The sequence below is a fragment of the Castor canadensis genome, chromosome 15 (assembly GCF_047511655.1).
Source record: "Castor canadensis chromosome 15, mCasCan1.hap1v2, whole genome shotgun sequence".
In the NCBI taxonomy this organism is placed as follows: domain Eukaryota; kingdom Metazoa; phylum Chordata; class Mammalia; order Rodentia; family Castoridae; genus Castor; species Castor canadensis.
Window position 1 is genome coordinate 44,835,309 of NC_133400.1, and position 19,751 is coordinate 44,855,059.

Sequence of the window (19,751 nt, forward strand, 5' to 3'; positions counted from 1 at the left end):
CTCTATGATATATGCTCATCCATTATCAATTTTTTTATTACACAAATAGTATTCTAGCATTGCATATAGTAAAATTTATATTACCAATCTTATGTAGATGATATTTAAGTAATTTTCTTTTTGTCATTAAAACCAACATATCAATGGACCCTTTGTGTGTGTGACATTGTAAATACAAGTTTCCTAAAATTAGATATGATGTACAACGTGGTATACCAAAGTATCTGTGTATTTCTTCTGTTTATTGTAGGATTCGGACTGATAGCCTCTAGTAACCATATTTAAAACTTTGATAAATGAAAACAAAAAGCATGCAACATCAAAAATAAGCCTAAGCATATATCCACACTCTATAATCTCCATAAAAGGAAACTAATCCTTTTTAAATAGCAAGTTCATGCCTTTTTCAATCTGACAAAGAGATACATAAGGAAGAGACAATATTGAAGACAGCTCATAGCCAAATTTGTCCAAGGTTTGTGCAATCCAGGCATTTTTTGTTATATCAATCATATTTTTCAAGTGTGTTATCTCTACATTCATCTCCACAGATTTCTTTCCAAAATCTTCATCAAAAAAATCCTTCTGGAGCTAAAAAATAAATAAATAAAAGATGGAAATGAAGTATATTTTTTAAAACTACATTCTTTTAAGTTACACTTTATATTTAAGGACTTTATCAAACTATTTTTATTTTATATCTGAAAATGTTTTCTCAATCACTATAGGATAATGACATCAAAGAATATCATCTGAGTCCTACTTAGAATTGTGAGGAAGCATAGTTTAAGCTTTACTAATATCCTCCTTAGCATTTTCTACTGTACTAACTGACATATTAGAGCAAATTCTTGACATTATTTCCAAAAAAGCAATTGGTCTGATTCCATAGATCTTGGTCCCACCTGATGAGCAGGGCCACTATATTACACACATAATGGGAATTTATTAGCTGACAGAGAATTTGGTTCTCACGTAACTTCCAGATGGACAATGAGGGAATTCCTCTGCTGCCATGTGCTATAATCAGGTTCCACACCTGGAGACAACTACAGTAAGTTTAGGTGTTGTCACTTCTCTGTGTTTTTAAGTCTGGAAATTCCTGATAGTTTATGTGAACATGGATACCCCTCCAGTCTTTGGTAGTACAGCTCCTGATAACATGGGTCTTGGTGATGCAAACAAATTGCTATTCATATTGACTGTACATGTTTGGAAAATCTGTTTAATAAGGCCCTCAAGAAATCATCTAAAAATCTCCCAAACAGCAGCTCAAGCCCTGTCTATATTCAGCAACAACCTGTAGGAGCCATAGATGACCTGAACTCTCCAGAGTTAAAACATGGAGCAAAACACAAAGACATCTTGAAAAAAAAAAATGACCCAAGTTCTTAATGAATCACAAACAACAAATGATAATGGTGCTTCCTTGTATAATTTGGATGTATACTTCCCCACCCCATCTTGGAGTGCCAGGACTACTAGGTACTCTTAAGCCATGGAGATCTACCTTCAGCTTATGCTGCAACATTATATTCTGCTCTCTCAGGAGCCATTCTCTCTTCCCCTGAAGCTTCCTTCATAGTTGGGCCATGTGTTCCTTGAAAGTTGTCTCTTCAGCCTCCATGTATTGCTGCTGCTCATTCTGTTTCTGTCTTAGCAGCTCCTGTTTCTTATCAGCTACTTCCTTCTTGGACCGCTCGGCTGCTCCAAGAAGGGTTTAAATAGGGAAGAGAGTAATGGGTGAAGACTAATGTCCTTCCTGAGCTAAAAGATCAAACCACATCTGAAAGAGAAGGCAGGAATTCACCCAGCTCCATACCAAGACCACATTTCAGAAGGTGATGGAAAAGGCCCTGCCTGTATGGCTTTGTACAGCCACAACTCCACATTGTTTTCTGGTTTTTTTTTTTTTTTTTCATTTTCAGCAGCATGGGAATTCCACAGAAGGAGAGGAAGCTCCTATGTGGGGCAGGTGCTCCTGTCAGATCTCTCAGAAGGCATTTCAGAAGCCCACCTATTCCACTATAAGCTAAGCCCTGCTCCAAACCTGCTACTGCCTTCTCCTCATCGGTGAGAGTTGTATCTGCCTGCAGGGTGGACATCTCTTTTGCAACCTGGAATTTCAGGAACTTCTGGAAGACTTCTTGTGCCTGTAGAACCAAGAAGGAGCAAAGAACTTAGATTTCTATTGGGAGGACCATGTCTGGTGTGTGTGTGTATATATACTTTTGCTTCATGATTAAACTTCTACAAGGACATCCTACAGAGTAGACCAGCTCCTCTGTGTGACCAGAGACCTTCTTATCTCCTGCTTCCTCTCCCTCTGGTTCCTCTGCCATCTGCTCTAGTTCCAATCTGTCACCATTACATGATGTTTTCATATTTACCTCTAATGTATGCTGCAGCTTTCTCCTGCTTGGCTGGCTGTAACTTTTGGCAAGTTATTTAATCTACCTGGGCCTCTCAGTTCAGATTGTAAAATGTTCATAATAAGGGTATGTGTTACCCTTATATGTTATTTGGAGGAATAAATTAAAGGGTTTAAGAAAAGAGCCATATCTATGGGTGATGACAGGCTTATATATATTAGATATACTATTATTGTCTTTATTAATACCACATATGTGCCACATTTTTCTCAGATTCATCAGTGTCATCACTCGATATTCAATTGTCTGCTTAGTTCTCTCTCTCTCTCTCTCTCTCACTTTCTCTCTCTCTCTCTCAGCCTTGACCGCTAAGACTCTGACTAGACCTTGCACATTACCAAGTCATGGAACATTGCAAGTCCACATCTTGTTGGGTAAAGAAATGAGTAATTTTTGTCTGTTTATCCTGAATATCTGAAATCTCTATTCTTCTTTAGAAATTAACATTTCTAGTCTCAGGAATAAATATTAAATACAAGCATTAAAGATAAATGTGTCATGCTGTCCTCATGCTGGAGACCCCTTTGACTCTATCCTCTAAACTTCCCCCATTCTCCCTACTTCTCACCTTTACTCCTTTCCTGAACAGCTACCAGTAGTCCTGTTCAAACTTTTCCATTGTTTCCATGTAGAGCTTGTGTCCTCCAGGAACAGAGAAAGTCCCTGCTGAAATATTTTTCTTTAGGGCCTTTGAAAGCCGATTCAGTTCGTGCTGACAGTACGTATAGGATGGCCCTTCTATCATTAGCAAGAAATCCATCTTCTTATCCATTATGACTTCCTGCAAGCAAGATGTATGAAGATGATGTCACCAGAAGCAAAGTACAGAGGAGATAAAATTCCAAAAGTCCTGGTAGAAAATTAACCTGACTATATTTCACCTGAGAACAGCATTCTAGTATAGTAAAACATGGGATGAATCAGGAATGGTGAGACAGCTTATTTAGAACGATAAAAACTCTCTGAAAGCCAATGGGAAAATTTCTTAACCTTCTTGGACCTCATGATCTTCATCTGTGAGATAACATGTTTGCAATCCACAATCTCTATGCTTTGTTGTGTCTATACCACCTTGTAATTTTATCTTCAATCATACAAAAATGAACAATAGAAGATGAACAACCTGGGATGAGGGTCTCATAAGAGAAACTGGTTCCTAGGAATGGGAAGGTATGCACAGAAACCATAAGCAGCTCAGGGTAATCTGGGTGGGCTAGAAATCCATAGAAATAGTCATTTCAATCCACAAGAAGAATTAAGAAGGATATCTATACTGATTTTATCAACAGCAGAGAGGGCTCCAGATAAAATGCTTGAAGTTTAGAGTAGAACAGAGTAGAGTGTAGTCTTTTGGAACTGTATTCTTCACAAGAATCTAAAATGCATGGGAACAATAAGGGAACCTCTGGGCTTCATTCTTCAAGGAGAAGGGTCAGGAAAGATAATGATCTGGATAAACTACCACTAGTCTCTTCTGGAACTCCTGATTTTCATCCTTGAAGGACAGCTCCATGAAGGTCGCAATGGCTTCCCTCTTGCAGGCTGTGTGCATGTCCAGCAGCTCCTGAAGAGTGTCTGGAAAGCCTCACTCTCTGGACCATGTGGTTACAGTAGTGGTCGGATGCCTTTTGCACAGCCAGTGAGTTTTCATGCTGGGTCAGGGTTGTCACAGCTTTCTCCAAACAAGGTACAGTTCCACTGTTAATGGCATCCACATAGGTCTCCACCAGTGTCCCCAGCCCTGCACAAATCAGAAACAGATATAAATATCAAGTTCTCACTCAACAAAATGTAAGGTTCTGAGATTATGCTTGTATAACCATATACACTGCAAGGGAAATGAATGTTAATGTCCCCCGAAATTCATAACCCTCGAGGTGGTAGAATTAGAGGGCGAAGCCTTTATGAGGTCATCAGGTCTTTTGATTGGGATTAATGTCCTTTCAGAAGACACCCATAGAGCTAACTTGCCCCTTCTGCCATGTGAGTGAATAGCTAGGGGTCAGCAGTCCACAACCTGGACCATAGTTCTCAACAGACTCAACCATACTGGCACCATGATTTTGAACTTTCCAGCCTCAAAACAATGAGAAATAAGTATTTGTGCTTCTAAGGTATCCAGTTTACAATGTGTTGTAATAACAGTCTCAAAGACTAAGACAAACAAATACATACTCCCACTATTTTCTCTATCAGCACCTACATTTTCACATTTACTCTCTATCCTATTGCTCTTGAGGGCACAGCATTAAATTATTTTAAATGCATGCTTTCATCTACAGAATCAGAATTATTCAAGAAAAATTATTATGCATTAACACAAATTTTAAAAACAATAAGTACACAAGTATACAGATAAAGTCAGCCCATCCAGATAATGCTGATTTTTAGTTATTAAGCTTTAAACAGATTTTCAGGGACTCATCAGCTAATATTTATTTTTTGTTGGTTTTTCTCAGTCCCTTTTGAAAAATATAATAGAAATAAATTGAAAACAAAAAATATTATGTTTTAGGTCTCCTCCTGAGAAGACAATATATCTTGTTTCAGTCTGTTTTGTTTTGTTCTAACAAAATACCTGAGTCTGGGTACTTTGTAAAGTAATAAGGATTATTTTAGCTCATGATTCTGGAGGGTGAAGGATCCAAATGGTGTGACAACAGTGGCCTTGTTAAGGCCACCTGCTTGCATCACAACATGGCAAAGAAAAGGAAAGAGAAGCAGCCACATTTAGAAGGGGCCAAGCTCATGCAGTGGCCTTGCTTTGTAACAACCCATTCTCATAAGCATTCACTCACTCCGAGATCAGCATTAACCCCTTCCAAGGATGGGGCCACATGACATCATTAACTTTTCGTAGACCCCACCTTTTAAAGGTTTCCCCACCTTACTATGATTATATTGGTGACACAGCCTCAACAAGTAAACCTTTGAGGAACAAACAACATTCAAACCATGGGACTATTTTTACAGCCAGTTAGTGCTCTTCCATCAAACATGGGGTTCTTCATATATGTGGTATCTCTTAATAGTAATGGCAATTGTGAGATACTGGAAAGGATTTTGTAAATCTCATGACATAAACACAATATTTCTCATTGGGGTAGGAATCATTATAAATATACATTATTATATACAGTAAAAAATACTACTGAAGAACATGTTCTAAAAGTAAACACATATTAGGCTACACAGAACTATGATTTCAAGAACTGAAGGGAAACTCACAATTTCCAGTGACCTGGATTCCTTCCCTGAGGGTCTTGGTCCTTCCATGCGTGAAGATGTAAGAACAGAAACTTCTTGATTGTTCTTGGAATTTAGAATCCAGTTGATTGTCTATCACATCCTCCATATGAGCTAGGAGCTCCTCTGCATATTTTGGCTGGTCAAAGACAAAACACTTTTGTTTTGGAAAAGATGCCTAATACACTCTCTGGACATGTTGGAATATTTAGCTCTGGGACTGTCACCTGAGTAGAAAGGAAAATAGAGTTATAGTGAGTACAGTCTTGGAACAAGGCAGCTCAAAAATTATATGACTGGAGATTTTTGTTCTTTGGAGTCTCCATTGTCATAGATCTCCGTTTACACTTTCATTCAATAGCTCAGTGCAAATCCAACATACCAATGATGTAACTCTGGAAATAAATTTTGGGAAACCTCTGTCCAGGTAAAGAAACTCATGACTGGTATCCATAGAACCAAGCATGATGTCTGCTTTATTACATGTTTATTGAGTGATTTAATTAATGGACAGTTAGTTTCTGGTCTATATCTACCAATACTGGAAGTCAAATATATAGGTCTGAATAAAGAAGAGATAAAAACAGGAATAATACAGAAACAACTAACATAGGAGAGATGCCACCTTGTTCAGTTAAGGAAAACTTTTGATTGCTGTTAAAAACTTACACACTACAAATAGGATAACGCATTTTTGGTATAAACTCTGCAAACTAAATATGACCTCTTATTAATAAACTCATGAATTTTATCAGGAACTCTCCCACACAAACTTAATACATTAAAATAATTTCATGATGTGGATATAAAAATAGAAAACCTTGAAGATACCAGAAATATTGAAAAAGTATAGACTGAAATTAGTTGTTTACTTCTATTCAGGGTATAAAAACACTTCGTAGATAATATAGCTATACAATTACTACTATTCATATATACTTATGTGTACACTTCTTTGAGAAGAACAAGAAAAATTAAACAAAATAGGTTCTTTATTATGATTTTATGTCTAGCAATTACCTCTTTCAATGCTTTCTTCAACATATGAAGGGAAAAGCACGGTAAGAAACACATATGTCTGGTCTTTGGAAAAGTTTAGTGCCCACTGTAATCTGAATTCTAAGATACAAATTATAGTCACCACAAATTGGTTTTAAATAGTTTCTATATTCATTAAACCTTACTCTTCCTGATTGATCTTAAGTCTAGACACTCTAACTTATCAAAAAAATCACAGGTCAGGTTCCAGTCATTACTTTGATAGGCTTTGATCTAGTCTCAAATACAAAAGCATCCTCAGAGATGATGGACAGTGTTCAACAGCCATCAATCTGACCCGATCATGCTCTGATACCTGGAATCAATTTCAAGGCATTTTCCAGATAATCATCTTCTGAGAGGTGGTGACCATCTATCTCCAGCTCCTGAGTGAAATCCAGTACAGTCCAGATAAAATCTGGAAAAAAAGTTATAAACTCTGTGGCATCTTCTACTCCATCAGGACTTGGGGAGGACTTCACCCTTATTAGATCTGTCAGCTCTGTCACATAACTAGGACTTGGCTAAGGAAAAAGAGCTACCAATGACAATTCCCACATTTCCCTCATGAAAAAAAGCATAAACACTCTCTTTTGCCTTGAGTCCCCTTTGTTCCACCAAGGGCAACTCAGCCACAGGGGGAGGAGGAATCCAATTTGGTCTCCATTCTCATAAATTTCTCAGTAAAACTGGAAAGGATACTGAAACTTCTCCAAGGCATCATTGTCAATGGTGCCTGTGCTGTTGTAGGCAAAAGTGCTGCTCAACAGCACAGCCAGGGCAAAAATCCACAAGTCATTCTTAGGGTCACCCTAGAAAATATATTAGGACAAGTATCCATCAGTCTTTTCATTAGATATTAATTCAGCGCATTGTTCGATCATCATTTGTTACTCCAGATGGCACAGTGCTGGTACAAACCAAACACCTGGAAATAGAATTAAAGTCAAGTCTCACCTTGACCATTACATTGACATTTCTTATGACCTTAGTTTCTGCAGCAATGAAAAAATTCTAAGAATACTTTTCTCATAGAGTCCTTTTTCTGAATGGGATGAAATAATAGTACAGAAAAAAATCAGAGGGTCTGATGAGCAATTAGTTGTTTAGTAGTAAGTGGTACCAAATGTTCACTTAACAATAAGGGGGCTGTGTAATAATAAACTCCAGTAGCCACAACTGACTGTTCAAACCACATCTAAAAAAATTAAATATTTGGGTGTTACTAAAAAATGCTATTGACCTTGTTTATTAGGAAGCAGAAGTAGAAAAAGTAGAGTGCCTGGTGAGCAATTAATTGTTCTGTAATTACAACATCACATGTTCATTCAACAATAAGAAAGCTGTCTTCATATATCATAAACTCTGTACTTGTCACCATTGAGCACTCGAACTAAATTTAATGAAACTAAATATTGATGAGGTAGTACTACACGTCACACACTTTGCTTAGTAATGGTGAAAAGAAGATAAACAGAACCACTATTAAATCAAGATGACTGTCTCATTTAGAAACTAAATGATGCAAAGGTGATAATATACTCAGAGTTTACATGTTACTGATAGATTCCAGCAGTAAAAATATTAGCCATTCCACTGAATAAAATGGTGAATTATAAAAAGAGAACAAAAGCTATGGGAGTTCAGAAATAAGTACATACACAGTCTGGAATTTTTATGGAAATTTTGTGCTGAGTGTGAAAAGATATATAAAGTGTGAACCTGAAGTAAGTAAGTAGAAAAATTTCAGAAGCCACATTAGCATTAGAACAAAATAAGCTAAGAATCATTAGATTTGACTGACAGAGTAGAGAATGGATGCAGATGTTGTAGCCCTAAAGCAAGCTCCCGTGTGTAATATTGAAGGGCCTTGAAGACAGGCAAAATTGTTGTTGCATTGCCTAAGTTATTGCAGACATTAGCACTCAGTTGTAGTAAAAATGTGATATGTTTTTGAAAACCCTTGAGAAAGTGAAGACCCTGAAATCTAAACATAGAATGTGAGAATTTGGAAAATGAAATGTCATCACTATATCATATTTCCCAAATTCTAATTACTTTAAAGAGTAACTGACTAGGATCAGAAAAAGTTGGTGTTAGGAAAAACAATAATAGATTTTGTTTGATTTTGGTGGTACTGGAGTTCGAACTCAGGGCCTTACACTTGCTGGGCAGGCATTTTACCACATGAGCCACTCCACCAGCCATTTTTTGTGTGGTGTATTTTCAAGACAGGGTCTCATGATCTCATGAACTATTTTCCTGGGGCTGGCTGCAAACCACAATCCTCCTGATCACTGCCTCCTGAGTGGTTAGGATTACAGGCATGAGCCACTGTTTCTGCTTAATAATGATAGATATTTGACACCAAGGCAATATCTCTCTTTGGTAAGTAGTTTAATAAGTAAGACGAAATCTGTATTTCCTTATGGGCAGAATGGAGGCTTATAGAAATATAGGTATTGTGTCCAGTTTAACCTCCATATGTGGAAGAAATGAAGGGGAAGAGAGAAAAAAGAAACAGAGAAGTTGTTCATTTTATCCCAATTTTAAAGCTAATCAGTCTAAACCCACATTAAAAAGCCTCCTGCCTGTCTCTTAGTCTGCCTGTCTCTTAGTCTGCTTTCCAGGAAACTCACACCAGAGCAGTGATCACATGGTGTTATAGCAGACCCATACACCTAGTCTCCTCACCTGGGCAGAAAACTTACAGAGAGCAGGACCTTTATCTTCTACAGCCATATCTATGGTATTGGCCGGGAACCTAAGCTCAGCTTTTCAATAAAAGTTTATTAAGATGATTGAAATTATTCACTTTAGTTCTTGGGGAAAAAAAAGGTTTTCCTAAACAACATTATATGATATGGTCTTCAAAGAGACTAAAGTAAGCCTCATTCCATACAACTGAATTTCAAGAGGTCAGGAACAGATCACAGTAGTTAAATTACAAAGGATCATGAAAAGCTAAGAAAATCTAGAGTAAAATGGATCTGAGACTCTCTGACTTACCTTTTCCACATCACTGAAGCCTACAGCATCCAAAAGGATAAGTGTGTGGTTTGGCTTGGAAGGGTGAGGCATATACCACATCCAGATGCCCTTTGTTTCAGATTCCACTGTGGGGTCCAGAAGAAGAAAACCTGAAGAAAGACACTTATAATGACAGCAGATCATCTAAGGAAACCAGAGACTACAAAGTCAGAGTTGGATGACAAGTAGTGCAAGACAAAAAACAATGCTTTCTCCATTTCAATGAGAATATCCAACTTTGTGTCATCTACCCACATCATATCCTTTGTTCTCAGCCTGTTTTGTTTTAAAGTTTGATTGAGCCATAATTGCTAATTCCATTTACACCACTGTAAGGATATCTGTATCCATGTCTGTGTGGCCTGCAAGTGGCCTAAATGAGAGAAATGACAGACTGCTCAGAAGGAAGCTTTGATTTGTAACATTCAATCATCCTGACTCCCAAAAGAGATTAAAGCAGTTGAACATACTGCAATTAGATCAAGATCTTCCAATCCTCTGTGCAATAAAAGAAAGCAATTTAGTTATTAATTATTTATTAATTAACTGCTAAGGATCAAGTGTTCAAGGATCAGGAAATAGAGCAGCAATTAAATCAGAATGAAAAAGATGCCCTTTGGGGACAAAAGCATGTAAGTGCTAAAACTGTGATAATTTATAGCCAGCTTATAGCCCTGCCAGACTTAGTCTGATCTTTATGAATAGAAATATCAGAAAGAGAGAATAGGTTTTTTGAAATCATTGTAAATCACATCTAATGAAGAGATCTCAGCAGCTAAAACAAACTGAAATCATATCACATTTACGCCAATTCTTTCCAAGTAGAAGGGAACAGAAGTTCTGAGCCCCCTGTCTGGGACCAGGGTGGAAATGTTGATGAGCAGCTAATGATGCTTTACATTCTCACATTCTGCCCTTGGGACTCAGTAACTTGGCCATTTTTCTTACTTTTTAAAAATATTCTCAATGCAGATGCTCTTTACATTAAGCTATATTTACACATAGTGTAAGTCTTAGATATCCTAGTCTATAAGGTATTCTGCAACACCAAGATGTGTTCCCTAATCAGGAATTTCATGAAATCTAGCTAAAACCACTAAAGATAACACTGAGATAAAGACAGACATTCTGGTTTGGTTTAATTTTATTCAAGTAAAGGGCATTTATTGTGTGCCAAATATGTTTTAGCCAGTATTCTTATTGCTAAAAATTTGGAAGTAAAGAAGTCAGATAAGGTTTGTTACTCTATAGGTATATATTCTAATATAAGAAAACAAATAACAAGCAAGTAAAGATATAAATAATAAACCAGAAGCTTGAACACAGAAAGAAACAAGATTGCAAAGTTGTAAGTGAGAACTAGAATTCAATTTTTTGACCAAAGATTTAGAATCTCCCTTCAATGTGACACTGGAGATATAGGAAGTAACTCAGATAAAGCTGATGTCAAGAAAATGGGACCTCACTCACCAATATTTTCTCTTGCAAGACGGTTTACCAAGTAGGATTTTTCTTTATGATACAGTCCTGCTATCACCACGACCACCACAGGCTGATAAATCTTATGAAGAATCTTCAAGGCATAGTTGTTTACGGACAGATGCCCATTCCTATATTTCACCAGACACATGGGAGTCAATAGAAATGCAGTGGACTCAGATGCCATGAGTCTTCTACAAGAGAAGAGGAGCCTCTCAGTAGAAATGATGTCACAAATTTATTCCCAGCCTCAAGATTAATCAAATCTTGTTTATAACAACAGAGGGCTGTTGTACTTTTCCTCTGGCACAAAACGTAGGATAACATTAGAGGACTTCATGGCACTTTCTCTATCATAATCTCTGATGCTGATAGTAATGAAATAATAGGTATTAACAGTCCAAAGTTTTACCTCCTTAATAAAAATAAAATGCAAGCAACATTTACCATGCACTGAGATTGCTCTGAGCACCATAACATATGCGTCACATACCTGAGCTCACTGATGTTTATAAGAATCTTAAAGGTTAAGGTTTATTACATTCACCTTGTATATATCTAAGATGAAGTTCAGGAAGATTGAAGAATAAAGACTGGGGATGTAGCTCAATGGTAAGGCACTTGCTTAATATGTACAAGGCCCTGGGTTTAATCTTCAGCACTGCAAGACACAACAAAGAAAAAACCTGAAATACTGAAGGATTTACTTCTATACATATGTGGACTACATATAGTAGTTCCACTATTGGGAAACAAGGGGATTCTGTTTCACCAAGCCATGCTTTGCAGTCAGTCATCTGGCAGAATAATCTTTCTCAATACCTTGAGTACCCCCATGTGCTCCTTAATCAGTATCCTACAAGGGCTTTCTAGTCACACTCAACAGTCTCCCTAATGTATCGGTGTAATGTGGCAGGATCCTCTTATTTCTGTAGAGTTAGGCCCTCTTTCCACAACCACTCAGTGGTATCTAGACTGGGCTCTCTCCTTGCATGACTGGTACCTCACATAGAGCTCCAGTTCATCCACTCCTTTTGAATGGAATGCTTTCATATTTTCATTGCTTGATGCCCAGTCCTATTACTACTGTCTCTTATTGACTTAAATATATTGGCTGAGCATCTATATTGTACCAGAAACTTTGTTTTTCTTCCTAGGATAAAATTATTTGTAAGCTATTGCTTCTACCCTCAAAGTAATGTTAGAGGAACAGTATTAGTTAGGATTAGGTTTGTCTATGAGAAGTAGAAAAAAAGGAATCTTAAATAATTTAAATATACAATTATTTTATATAAACTCCTGGGTTAATTGTTCACAACTGATAAAGTGGATGTGTTTCATTAAAGTACTGAGGCCCAGGATACATCTTTAAAATACTTTCTCAATTAGAAGAGTCAATCCAAGGTCCAAAAAAGTATGCCACCATATGTACAGTAATAGCAGATTGGGATGGGAGAGAAATATAGACCCTCCTTTAAGAATTCACCACTTCAACTTAAAAATGATGTCTTAAATTATCACATTACCATTTCCAGCTGGAATTGCCCTCCACACTCTAGGAAAACATGGACACAATAAATAAGCAGGTGTTCTATCAGCATCGGAGAAGGGAAGAATGGATACTAGAGGGTATGTACCTATGCCTCTCAGTAACTATAACAAACTAGGAACTCAGCAGACAACACTGATTGCAGTTCACTGTTTATCACACCTGTAATTATCTCTAACTGTAGTAAACATGGAGAAACAGGTACCTTGTCTATCTTGTTCTCTGCTCAGTCCTTATGTTGAGCACACAAGATGTACTGAAGTCAACATTTGTTAAATTGAAATTCTTCTGAGGACAGGGTCTGTGTGAGTAACATGGTTGAAAAGCTTATGTACAAGTAACTTAATCTCATGGAGATGATGTTTCATAAGATACAAAATCCTAAGGGAAAAATAGGAGTCCTGTGGATGCATAAATTTCAGAGGCAAAGTGAGCTTCTAGAAAAGGGAAGAGATCAGCAATGTTAAATACATGAAGGTTTCACTGTTATTGTCAGCAGGAGACAAGGTAAGCAAAATGATGGGAACAAGAACCAGAGAGTGTCAAGGAGCCATGGGTGACTGAGGTAGAGCCAAAGAAGGTAGGGTCTGTGTCAAGAAAGACATGTAGGAAATTATCTGGATCTTAAGAGATGGATTCTGATGTATTTAGTGGTGAGAGGTCCAGGTCTCTGCAACTAACGTTGCCAAATGAAAATCAGAATTAAGAATGGAAATAGAAAAATCTGACATGCTAGTTCATGCTTAGAATCCCAGCACTTGGGAAGCAGAGGCAGGAGTTTCAAAAAGTCCAAGGCCAGCCTTAGCTACATCAGGAGACTCTGTCTAAAAAAAAAAAGAAAAAGGGAAGCAGAAAATGTTATACATCCATTTAGAAATAAAGAACACAATGTCAAAGATATCACCTGGAACAACACTCAGTAAAAAGTATCTAAACTTTCCTATAATCTGAAACATTCTCTGCAATTCAGAATTTTTTTTCAAAATTAAGGTTTAATTAGAAAATATTAAACATTAAAAACACTATGTTTGCATGAGTCTCCTGGGAAATACTTGATTATCTTATGTTTAAATGGTTTCTCATGATATCTCTAAATTGTTATTGTGAAAATATGCAAAAACTTTTGTCAAAATCACTCAAATATTTTTATATTTTTATGTTTGTTAACAAATATCTATTGTCAAAATTTTCCAACTCTTTAGCTTACTATTGCTATAGTTTGAATGTTGAATGTCCCTCAAAAGCCATGTGTTAAAGGCTTGGTCCCAGTAGCAATTGGGAAACCTCTAACAGGTGGGTCTAGGAAGTGTTCAAGTCAAGAGGAAAAGTCCTCCAAGACACTGGCCCCTTCCTCTTCTCTTTTGCTTCCTGCAATGAGGTGAACAGTATTGCTCTGCCATACACTCTCATCATGATATGCTGCCTAGTCCAGACTCAAAAGCAATGGACCAATCAACCATGGACTAGAACCTCCAAAAGTGGGAGCCATAGTAAACCTTTTCAAATCTTATGAGTTGTTACATCAGATATTTATTATAGTAATGGAAAGGTAACTAACACAACTACCAATATAACCTTAGTAAGGAGTTTGAGCTGGCAAAGTCACACTGTAAGTAAGTATATGAGAATTACATGTAAAATCACGAGATCTACCTTGAATTTGTTTTAGTTTTAAATGAGATGCTATAAACTTTTATTATAGCAGAATGTTTAACTCACAATATTTTACTAACTGTTTATTGAGAGATGAAGATTAATCTGCAAAATCTACCTTGACAAATTGGTCCACTAGATAATGCATTTTAAAGCATCCTTTAAAATAGATATTACAGAGACTTAAGTGTGAAACTAAATTTTTCATTGGAATGAAATGATAATAAGATGAAAACCCACTGCTCCTGTTCACACTTCCTTTCTTAGATGCTTTGAGGTTACAGAAGTAAAACATGAGCCCGTCACAGACACGTTATAATTAGTGGGCTTGCATTCTTCTTTTCAAGAAGAGTCAGGGAAACTGACAGAAGATGAGAAATTTATGGCACAATTTATTTATAAAACCTAGGCCTGTTGTGCCTCAGTTGTGAAATTGCAAATTGCAGCCTCACATTACTAAAGTAATTTCACTCACTCTTGGTGATTTGCAAAACCTGATGTACATAAGAATCAGTTGAAGTAATTGTAAATCCCAGATTACCAAACCTGAGAGCTAATTTGTGTAACAAATGCCACCAGTGACCTCATGTCCCTGAGGGAAATCTGTCTGACCCAACTCAGTTGTTACTACAGCTATTATTTGATAAAAGCCAGTAAAGTAGGTACTAATTTTTTCCAACAGAGATTTATAAAGTTTGGAGTAGCTTTATGAAAAGGGAGATCCATGAAGAGCACTGACTCTTCCCTTTTGTTAATGATCATAGGAAAACTATGATAAAATACACATAACATAAAATTTATGTGGTATTTATATACAATGGAATTTTATTCAGTCACAAAGAAGAATGAAATTTTGTTGTTTGCAGGTAAATGGATGCAACTGTAGAACATCATCTTAAGGGAAGTTAGTCAGACTCAGAAGGCCAAATGCCGCATGCTTTCTCCCATATGTGGAATATAGACCCAATACAAATAAAAGCAATATTATGAAAAACAGGTCATGCTAAGGGGAGGTCACATCCGAGAGACGGAGGGTGGAAGAAAGAAGTTAAGAAGATGAATATGCTTGATGTACTTTCTATTGAGTTCAGAATTTTTAAACCTGTTGAAATCACTGTAAGAAGAGGACTAAAGTAGAAAACAGAAATATAGAGGAGATGAATCAATTGGGGTTATAATACATACATACATGGAAAAGTTACAAGGAAACCAATTTATAGGTATCTTAAACAAACAAAAGTGCTTTTTTTTTTTTACAAAAATGGAGAACAGGTGAGCAGAGCAGGACCTGTCTGGGGGTTAGTACCAGTTCGAGGGGGGAGAATGTGGGAGAAGAGTGTAAGAGGGTGAATATGGGGGAAATATTATGTTCTCATCTATGAAAATGCAAAAACAAGACCTTGTTGAAACTATTCCAGGAATGGGGGTAGGGAGGATAAAGGAGAATGATGGAGGGGGTGAATTCAATTATGATATATTTGATGTAAGAACTTTTGTAAATGCCACAGTGTACCCCCAGGACAACAATAAAAAAAGAAAAGAAAATTTTAAAAAATTACCACCTTAACCATTTTAAATGTATCACTCAGAGGCGATACATATCATCATGCTGTCTGGCAGCCATCACTACTATCCTTCTGCAAGATGGTTTTCATCTTGCAACTACAGTCATTAAACAAAAGTTTCTCAAGTCCTATTCCTCTGACTCCTGGTAATTGCCATTCTATTTAATGTCTTTATGATTTTGACTAGTCAAAAAACTTCAAATAAGTAGAATCATTCAGTGTCTGTGTTTGGTGACTGGCTTACTTCACTTAGCACAATGACCTCAGGATTCATTCGTGTTTGTGACATACGTCAGAATTTCCTTCATTTTTAAAGCTAAATAATATTCTGTTGTACACATATACCACATTTTGCTTAGCTGTTCACCCATCCATACAGAGACCTGATTGGCTGCCACTTTTTAGGTCTTATAAATAATGCTGTATCAGCATGGATGAACGATCACCACATCTGGAAACAGATAATTTTACTTCTTCCTTTCCAATTTGAATGCCTTTTGTTTCTTTTTCTTGCCTAACTTCTCTGATTAATGCTTCCAGTGCTATGTTGGCTAGAAGCGACAAAAGATACCATCCTTATGTTATTCCTCATTTTAAGAGAAGGAGCTGCCATCTTCCACCACTGAAAACAATGTTTGCTGTGGGTTTTTCACATACTACTTTTATTGTATTGAAGTAGTTTCCTTTGATATATTTGTTTAGTTTTTTAATCAAAAAACAGCATTGAATTTTGTCAAATTACTTTTCTGTATCAATTGAAATGATTGATTTTTATACTTCATTCTGTTCATGTGATGTATCACAAGCATTGATTTTTTAATGTTGAACTATATCCCATATGTATTCCACTTGTTCATGTTATACCATTCTTTTAATGTACTGCTAAGCTTTGGTTTACTAATATTTTGTTGAGGATTTTTATATAAGTATTTACAATGTTTTATATGCTATCATATCAGGGTATGTCAGTCAGCATTCCATTAATATATACCTGGCATAAACAACTTAAAAAGAGGAAAGGTTTGTTTTGGATCGCAGTTTTGAAGGTTTCAGTCCATGTTCAGTTTGTCCATTGCTTTTAGGTTTGTGATTAGGCACTTTATCATGGTGGAAATGTATGGCAAAGGACACTGGTCATCTCATGCCAGCCAGGAAATGAAAGGGAAAGGAAAGGGAAAGGAAAGGGAGAAGTCAGGGTCCCAAAATCACCTACAAGGCACCCTCCTAATAATCTAATTTCCATCCACTGGACCTATCTCCTAAAGACTCCATCTGCTACCAGTAGGACCATGGGTTTGTGGGGGCCAACCCCCATCACCTGGGCCTTTGAGAGACACCTATCCAAACCACAGAAGAAGGTAATACTGGCCTCATAGAATGAGTATAAAGTATGTATTGCCTCCTCTTCAATTTTTTTGAAAAGGTTAAGAATTGGTATCAATTTGTCGATTTTTCTCTATAATCTTTCTATTCTCTATTTTTGTTTATGTCTAATATTTTGTTTTGGATTTTTTAAAGACATGACCTCACTATTTAGCTGAGGCTGGCATCAAACTCACAATCCTCCTGCTTCTACCTCCTGAATGCTGGGATTACAATAGAAATGTGCCACTCATGCCTAGCTTTCTAATCTTTACAGTTTATTTCCTTCTGCTTGCATTAGGCTTAGCTTGTTCGTCTTTTTTCAAGCTTGAACAGAGATCATTCTTCTTTTTTTAATTTATTTACAAATTTCTCCCTTAAAAGTGCTTTTATTGCATCTCACAATTTTGGCATGGTCTGTTTTTGTTATAATTTATCTTAAAGTAGTTTATAATTTCTCCCTGTGATTTCTTCTTAATCCATTGGTTGTTTAAAATGTGTTGTTTTATTTTCACAAATTAATTAACTCTCCAGTTTTTCTTTTGTAATAAATTTTTACCTTTATAATGTTATTGCTAGAAAATAGACTTTGTATGATATGTTTAAATTGACTGAGATTTAATTTGTGGACTAATGCTTGCCCTATCCTGAAAAACAGGCCACTTAAGAAGAATAATTTTTTTTTTGTTGTTGAATAGACTGTTCTGCATCATCTTAAGTGAACTCATCCAGGTTTAAAAGGCCAAACACCAAATGCTTTCTCTCATACGTGGAATATAGGTCCAATACAAATACAAGCAATATTATGAAAAACAGGTCACACTAAGGGGAGGTCACATATGAGAGAGGGGAGGGGAAAAAAGGAAGTTAAGAAGGTGAATATGGTTGATATATTTTCTACTCAAGAATGAATATAAAATTTTTAAACCTCTTGAAATCACCATAAGAAGGCGACTATGGTTGAAAGGAGAAAAATAGAGGGGATCAATCAATTTGGGTTATAATGCATATATACATGGAAATGTCATAATGAATCTCCCTGTATAGGTATCTTAAATAAACAAAAATGTCATTTATTTTTAAAAATTGACAATAGGAGGAAAGAACAAGTCCTGTCTAGGTGGCTGGTACCAGTGAGAGTGGGGAGGATATAAGGAAAAGGTGTAGGAAGTGAATGTAGTGGAAATATGTACTCATGTATAAAAATGGAAAAATGAGACATTGTTGAAACTATTTCAGGAATGGGGGGAGAGAGATGGGATAAAGGAGAATGATGGAGGGCATGAATTCAACTATGATATATTGTAAGGACTTCTGTAAATGTCACAATGTTCCCCCAGTACAACAGTAATATGATAATTTTTAAAAGATTTTTGAAAAAATAGACTGTTCTCTGTTAAATTTAGTGTGTTTACTGTGTTACTTATGTCCTCAAGTGCCCTGTATTTTCTGTCTGATAGTTCTATCTGACACTGAAAGTTGCTTGGAAAGGTACCCAACTACTACTGAAGAACTATTTTCACTACATTTCTGCTTCATATATTTTGATGTTATTTGCCACATAAATATTCATAATTGTCATACTTTCTGTATTAAACATTTCAATAATTTATAATGTATTTTTGTCTCTGTATATTTTATATTTAAAGACTATTTTGACTGGCATTAGTATAGCCACCCTTTTGCTTTTTGCTTTTTGGGGTTTTTGGTTAATATTTGCATTGAACAGCTTTTTCTTTCTTTTAACTTTCAACCTATTTGTGTCTTTGGCTCTAAATTGAGTCTCTTGAAAATTGCATATGGTGGATCACAATTTTTTATCCACACTACTGATCTCTCACTTTCTTTTATGGCATTTAATTCATTTCCACCACCTAAAGTAAAAACTGACAAGGAGGAACTTCTGCCACTTCACCACTGTTTTCCATATGCCTTATAGCTTTCATGTCCCTCACTTTCCGTACTATTGTCTCTTTGTTATTTAGCTGAAGGTTATTAGTGAAATGTTTTAATGCCTTCTCATATCCTTTTACACATATTTTATAGCTATTTTCTCTTGAGTAACCATGGGAATCATACTTGATACCCTAAAGTTATAACACTAATTTGAATTTATATGAGTTTAATTTCAATAATATATAAAAACCTTAATTCTTTAAAATGTTCTTCTTTACCCTTTTTGGTTATCATAGTCACCAAAGTACATCTTTATACATGTGTGCCCCAAAATATGAGCTAATAACTATTTGAAATGAATCAATATCTTAAATCATTCAAACAATAAAAAATGGAGTTGCAAACCATAGTAACCAGCTTTTAAATAATAGCAACTAATCCATCAACTGAACCCTGCAGTCCAGGCTATCATCTCCCTCACCTCCCCATTCCTCATATTCC

At 36.2% G+C, this 19,751-nt stretch overlaps 1 protein-coding gene across 1 annotated transcript; it reads right to left on the reverse strand.

Moving 5' to 3' along the window:
- Window positions 1-318: 318 nt before the first annotated feature.
- On the reverse strand, window positions 319-11,412 carry LOC109680755 (guanylate-binding protein 6-like). The gene is given in 12 exon segments (XM_074055377.1): window positions 319-591; window positions 1,511-1,704; window positions 2,051-2,153; window positions 3,001-3,213; window positions 3,895-4,012; window positions 4,014-4,173; window positions 5,661-5,852; window positions 5,855-5,905; window positions 7,033-7,229; window positions 7,419-7,528; window positions 9,726-9,856; window positions 11,217-11,412. Coding segments are annotated over 12 exon segments (1,884 nt in total). The 3' UTR covers window positions 319-372.
- Between the last annotated feature and the right edge of the window lie 8,339 nt (window positions 11,413-19,751).